The 6,913-nt window shown below is 36.5% G+C and overlaps 1 protein-coding gene across 1 annotated transcript; it reads left to right on the top strand.

The window, feature by feature from the left end:
• Positions 1–4,483: 4,483 nt before the first annotated feature.
• LOC103960049 (linamarin synthase 2-like) lies at positions 4,484–6,675 on the top strand. The gene is made up of 2 exons (XM_009372434.3): positions 4,484–5,095; positions 5,533–6,675. Exons 1-2 carry the CDS (start codon positions 4,579–4,581, stop codon positions 6,465–6,467), a joined length of 1,452 nt encoding a protein of 483 aa, XP_009370709.3. The 5' UTR covers positions 4,484–4,578; the 3' UTR covers positions 6,468–6,675.
• The last annotated feature ends 238 nt before the right edge of the window (positions 6,676–6,913 follow it).

The raw sequence follows: 6,913 nt of genomic DNA, 5'->3' as shown, positions 1-6,913 counted from the left end.
AATGTATTTCGATAGCCATAATCTATTTTGCCTACTTCCCGTCTTTACTAATGAGTAGATTATTAATTGAGATTTTCTTGTAGTTAGCGGGCAGATTTTTCTTCTGGTAAGTCATGCCTGGTTTTGTCCAGGCTTATCACTGTTCATCAAATTTTGAATAAAGAAATGGGTTAATAAAAAAATGGCTAGAGATATATTCGTGGAATCAACAGGACAGTTTCGGTTGATTTCCCAAACGTTTCTTGTTTAGTTTCGATGCCGGTTGGGATTAAAGAATAGAAGTTGTAGAACATAGCATTAGCAATATTCAGTCAACAAGGGCGTTTAAGTACTTTAACTTTATATTTTTTAATTTTAATTTTTTGAATTGAACGATAGCTTTATTGATAAAATAATTCAATGCGAGTTCATATCTTGATTAAGTGCATCTCGAATGACATCTGAAGATTCCTCGTATCAAACAAATAACTCACGACTATAAAAACTAGACTTGGCAAGGTGATGTGCCACACTATTACCCCGACGTGGGATATTCGAAATTGTACACCCATAAAACTCAGCCATCAAACCTGCATATCATTGGCAATAAAGCCAAAATTAGACAGGTCCATGCTACTCCCATTGCAAGCAGCCAAAGCTTCCAAAGAATCAGTCTCCACCGCCATCTGGTTGCACCGGAGAGTCATCGCAAGTTGCAAGCCAGCTCGAATAGCAAGCAGCTCGACCTGCTTGACCGAGGATAGACCCTGAAAGCGCCACACCCCCGCTACCCTGAAAATGCCATCTCTCCCGTGAATGACTTCTTGCAGCTCCATCGACGTTCAATTTGAACCACCCATCACTAGGCGATACCCACCGATGTTGCTTGGGCTCCTTGACATGGCTGGGAAGTTGATTAGCCGCCTGAACATCATGCAGCCAACTAAAGGTCTTCCAAACCACCTCTAAGAGAATATTAGCCCGCCCCTCCCAAACCAAACCATTCATTTCCTTCCAAGGAGCCCAAATCACCATCAATACCGCCTCAAAATCCACCTTCTTCTCCTCCAAAATTCTGAAAAGCCAATCCTTCAAATAGTCATCAAAACTCACAACTATTCCCAAGCCCAAAGGAACAGTTAACCACACTGCTCGGGTTAAACTGCAATCCCGAAGCACGTGTTGCATCGTTTCATGAAGGCCATCAGATCTTGGATATGAAACATCGAGCCTCACTACCTTGTTTATGAGATTTGATCTCGTCGGCAAAGTTTCAGTACACTCCCTCCAGCCACACACCTTCACTTTTGGCGGCACCCGTTGTAAGAGTAAACAAGTATTCAATATAATCGCCAGGAACACAAGGATTGATCAATTAAATCACAAATCTTTAACTGTGTAAACAAGAAGCAAATAAGATACAAGACATGTTGATCGAAGCATACCTGCAGACATGTTTGTGGATGTAGAGGCCATATGTAAACTGCTCACAACCTTCTTCTCTCTGCAAAGCACAATACTCTCCAACTTATAGGCTACTGGAACAATATGAGTGATACCTTTGTGAGAGCAGGGATTGATTTTATACTACAAGTTCCGAACTGCCTATAACAATCCTACAAGGAATATGAAACTAAATCCTTGTATAATCATGAGTACTAAACTCATGTCCCAAAACAGAGCTCTAATCCAAAACCAAATAGGATTCACTCTTATAAACATATTGAGACTTCTTTATGTTAATCCACAATGTGAAAACATACTCACATTCCTACATTCTCCCACTTGAGTATGATTCAAAAAAGGGTAAGGTATTAACATAAAATTATCACAAGTCTCACAACAATGTTTCTCAAGTAAAGCACAGAACTAAAAACATGTGTCAAGGCAATGAACTCATAATCTCCTCTGCAATACAATGTGCAGAATCAACTTATAAATCACAAAGTCTAACACATGTTCACAAAAAAGTGACTCTGCATACGAGCAAACCAAAAGTTTACTCCCACTCATATTGCCCAAAATACAACATAAGTTCTTTAGTCATTCACCAAAAGAACAACTGATTATATTCTCACAATAGCTTTGTCAAAAACAAAAACTGACTCAAGACCTTTTATTGAATTATCACAATGTTTCCTACGAACAACTAATCACAGATTTATCTGGACTAATTGAACCAAAAGAAAACCTCAACTAACTTCTAAAATGCAAACAAATCTAACTTGATAAACCAAAATACCTAGCCTCCAGAAAACATTGCTGCAACACACTTCTTCATGAAAAAGCATCCTAAAGCTATCTTCCAGAAGCTCAACAATATCAACTACTCCCACTTATCAAAAGCATCGACAACTCCCATATGAGAAACATGTGCTTTAAAAATCCCATTAGGCAAGGCTTTTGTCAGTGGATCAGCAATCATCTTATCTGTGGACAAATGTTCCACAACAAGGGAACCTTCTTTTACTTTTTCTCTAACTTTAAGAAACTTCACATCCATTAGCCTAGAAGCCGAAGTCCTTTTATTGTTCTTTGAGAAAAAACAAGATTGAATTATTATCACAAAACATTCTCAATGGTTTCTGAACTGAATCAACAACCTTCAATTCACTAGTGAAGTTTTTAAGCCACACCACTTGCTTCATACCTTCAAAACATGCTATGAATTCTGCTTCCATGGTGGAAGTAGAGATTATGGATTGTTTAGCACTTTTCCAAGAGATAGCACCTCCATTCAACATAAAAATATATCCCCCAGTCAATTTCCTTTCGTCCACATCCCCAACTAAGTTCGAATCTGTGTATCCAACTGCTTCTAGTGTATTCTCTCTTCCATATACCAACAAGTAATCTTTTGTTTTCTGTAGGTACCTCAAAACTTTCTTTGCAACCACCCAATGTGCCTCACCTGGATTTGATTGAAATCTCCCAAGTAAGCCAACTATAAATGCTAGATCGGGCCTTGTGCAAATATTTGCATACATTAGACTACCTACTAGAGAGGCATATGGCTTCATCTTCATCTTTTCTTTCTCTACTTATTCTTTGGACTTTGTTGCCGAGAGAATTTGTCACATTTATTCACAGGAACATCAGCACAATTGCAATGCTCCATATTGAACCTAGTCAAGACTTTCTCAATATCCTTAATGAGGTTATTTGTAGTTATGTTTATAGTAGCAGGGACATGGGAAGGAACCTCACCTATATGAACATAAGAAGTGGTGCCGCTTCTACCAAGAGTTGGGTTTTATCGTGTAAATGTTTATGAAACCAGGATGAAGCACAAGGCCATAATAGTGCTTAATTAGTTCAGAAATTTCTTTAAGGAAATAAGACATAATCATGTGTGTAGTGATTCCGGTTTGAACATAATAATAGGTGGTTTAAACTTAAGTCACCATCGCATTCGTTATAATTTTGAATTACTTACATTAATTGAAGGTTTAACTCGAAATACACCTTTATTGTATGCATGATTATATCAATATGTTTGTGGTTAATTATAAAGAGAGAAATGTTATTATTTATCATATTATTGAAATTGGGAAGGATTGTCAGAGATTTCAATAATAAATATATAAATTATATATATATATATATATATATATTATATTTTAGATACATACATATATATATACATACATACATACATACATACATACATACATTATATTTTAGATACATACATATACATACATACATACATACATACATACATACATACATATATATATATATATATAATGACTTGGTGCTGCATTGTGCAGCGTATGTGTGTGTATGGTAAAGGGTGTTGCAGTGCGCAGCAAATGTAATTAGTTGAATGCTTACTCAAATTGTATGAGTAGAATTAAAAAAATATAAATAATCAAAATTTATTTTCTGAAAATTCTAAATAGAAGACATATCTTTTGGGTCAACACCATTAAGAAGGATTGTATATCTTCAACTAAAATGAAAGGACTCGATGAAGGGGTGCTTTAATGCCTATAAATACCTATTGTGACATAATGTTTCACACACAATTTTCATAAATTTGTTTCTACATTCCTTGCTCTCTTTTTTCTCCATCACATTCATACAATTTCTTTTTAGTTATTTCTAAGGGAATACAATACGGTTTTGCTAATCGAATATTTCATGCTTTGTTATATCTTGGAACTGACTTGCCAAGAACCCTTTAACAAACTCATTCGAGTGGGGGCAAATAACACTTTAAGAAAACAATTCAAGTCGTATCTTAAAGTCATCATTCGGATTATTTTCTATATTTCTATATTTACTCTAACACAAGTTACGCATCCAATTGTTGGAGTTTTCTGCTTAACATCTAATACAAGGCTGCCGCATCTTAATAGATGACTTGTATCAATATATTAAAAAAGAGCAAAGTCATTTGACAAAAGTGACCCATTAATTAATAATCGCCGAAGATAAATTAAAAAAGAACAAGGGCATTTGACAAACGTGACCCACTAATTGATAAGTGCCAAAGAGAAGGCCGGCACACATTTTCAATCAAAAGATTGAAGTCGGCTTTTCACTACACAAGACTTCAAAACTGTGCTCTTTCCTAGTTTTGGGTAAAGAGAGATGATGACTTCAGTAGAACAAGCAACCAAAAAACTGCACGCAGTTTTAGTCCCATTCCCAGCACAAGGCCATGTTCACCCCGTGATGCAATTAGCCAAGCTTCTTCATGCAAAGGGCTTCCACATAACCTTTGTCAACACCGAGTTCAACCACAACCGTTTAATTCGATCTAAAGGTCCCGACTCCGTTAAGGGTCTACCAGACTTTGTGTTCGAGACCATACCAGACGGGTTGCCCCCTTCTGATAAGGATGGAACACAAGATGTTCCAACTTTATGTGACTCCGTTAAGAAAAATTGTCTTGGCCCATTTAAAGAACTGGTGAAGAAGATCAACACCACATCTCAAGTGCCACAAGTTACGTGTATAATTGCAGATGGTGTCATGGGCTTTGGGAGACAAGCTGCTCAAGAATTAGGCATTCCAGAGGTTCAATTTTGGACTGCATCTGCTTGTGGCTTCATGGGGTACTTGCAATACAGTGAACTCATCAAACGTGGCATCATTCCGTTCAAAGGTACTTTCTGTAATTTGTGCACCATTTATTGTTTTTATGTTTTCGTTGCATAATATAAATAATCAGTTTATTTATGTGTATGAACATTTTTGCATGCATAATTTATCATGACATGCTTGAGTTATATCATACACATCCCTTTCAAATATATATTCTTTTGTTTGGCAGTGCATTAAAGTGATTAGTTATGTAGAGATCACTTAGGTTTTAATAAAATCAATCTCCAATTTGTAAAAGTCGGTCCTAACCGTGTTGATATAATTGTTGGATAAAGTTATCAAGGGATTTTGCACATGCACCTGTAAAAATATGTGAAATCAGTTTTTTTGTCAAGTAACTACAAATTAAAGTAAACATTTGAGATCTTCAAATTTACTCTTGTAACTATCAATATAATTATCTATCATCACATATGCTTCACCTCACATGCATTTCAGATGAGAATTTCATGCATAATGGCACACTTGATACACCAATTGATTGGATCCCAGGCATGAGAAATGTTCGGCTCAAGGACATCCCGAGTTTCATTAGAGTTACTGATCTCAATGACATAATGTTTAATTTCATGGGATCCGAAGTTTGGAGCTGTTTGAACTCTTCTGCAATCATCTTCAACACATTTGACGAATTTGAACACGAAGTGTTAGAGGTAATATTGACAATGTTCCCCAACATTTACACCATCGGCCCCCTTAATTTGCTTGGCAGGCATTTCTCGGAAAACAGTTTGGTTAAGTCACTTAACTCAAGCTTATGGAAAGAAGACACAAAATGTTTGGAATGGCTTGATAAACAGAAACCCAATTCAGTTGTGTATGCAAATTATGGATGCATAACGACGATGACTGACCAACATTTGATCGAGTTTTCCTGGGGGCTAGCAAATAGCAAGCACCCATTTTTGTGGATAGTTAGGGCTGATGTGGTAAAGGGTGACTTACCAATTTTACCCGATGAATTTTTTGACGAGATTAAGGATAGGGGGTATATTGCAAGTTGGTGTACACAGGAGCAAGTGTTAGCTCATCCATCTGTTGGGGTTTTCCTAACACACAGTGGTTGGAATTCTACCATTGAAACTATATCTCACGGTGTACCTGTAATTTGCTGGCCTTTCTTTGCAGAGCAACAAACGAATTGTCGGTACTCGTGCACAACGTGGGAGATTGGAATGGAGGTGAGCCCCGATGTGAAGCGCCACGAAATTGAAGCACTTGTTAAGGAAATGCTAGAAGGAGAAAGAGGGATAAAGATGAGGAGAAAGGCAAAGGAATGGAAGAAAAAAGCTGTTGAAGCTACTGATGTTGGAGGATCATCGTACAATAATATTGAGAGATTGTTTAAGGAGGCACTCCAACTTGGTGAATGAATTGCTATAGAATGAGGAACACGTTTGGTCCCTTTTCATGAACTATCAAATATGCTTTTATTGACCAGGGATTTATCTTATTTTCATATTTAGTGTAGCCTTTTATTGTTTATGTTTGACAATTTGGATCTCAGTTTTTCTAGTTGTTGTAACCCCTCACTATAAATAAACAACATCACATGTTGTAGTCGATGTTAATCATTATCTCTATCATGTCTCTAATTTTTTATCTTCTTACTTCCCTATGTTTCTCCTCAAATGCATTGGTTTGGTTACATTCAAAGGTATGTGATAATTGTGTTATCAAAGATGAACCCTAGATGGGTGCATTTATATTAGTCGAGATAGAGACCTTTTAGATATAGAGTATGTATTAAACTGAGAGAATCCAAGTGGATATCTAGAAATAATTATTGTGTTATATTTGGAGTGTGATTATTAGCGAT

This window comes from the organism of the source record quoted next, unplaced genomic scaffold, assembly GCF_019419815.1.
Source record: "Pyrus x bretschneideri cultivar Hongxiangsu unplaced genomic scaffold, Pyrus_bretschneideri_v1 Contig104, whole genome shotgun sequence".
NCBI lineage: Eukaryota > Viridiplantae > Streptophyta > Magnoliopsida > Rosales > Rosaceae > Pyrus > Pyrus x bretschneideri.
This window is presented reverse-complemented; position numbering and strand designations above follow the sequence as displayed.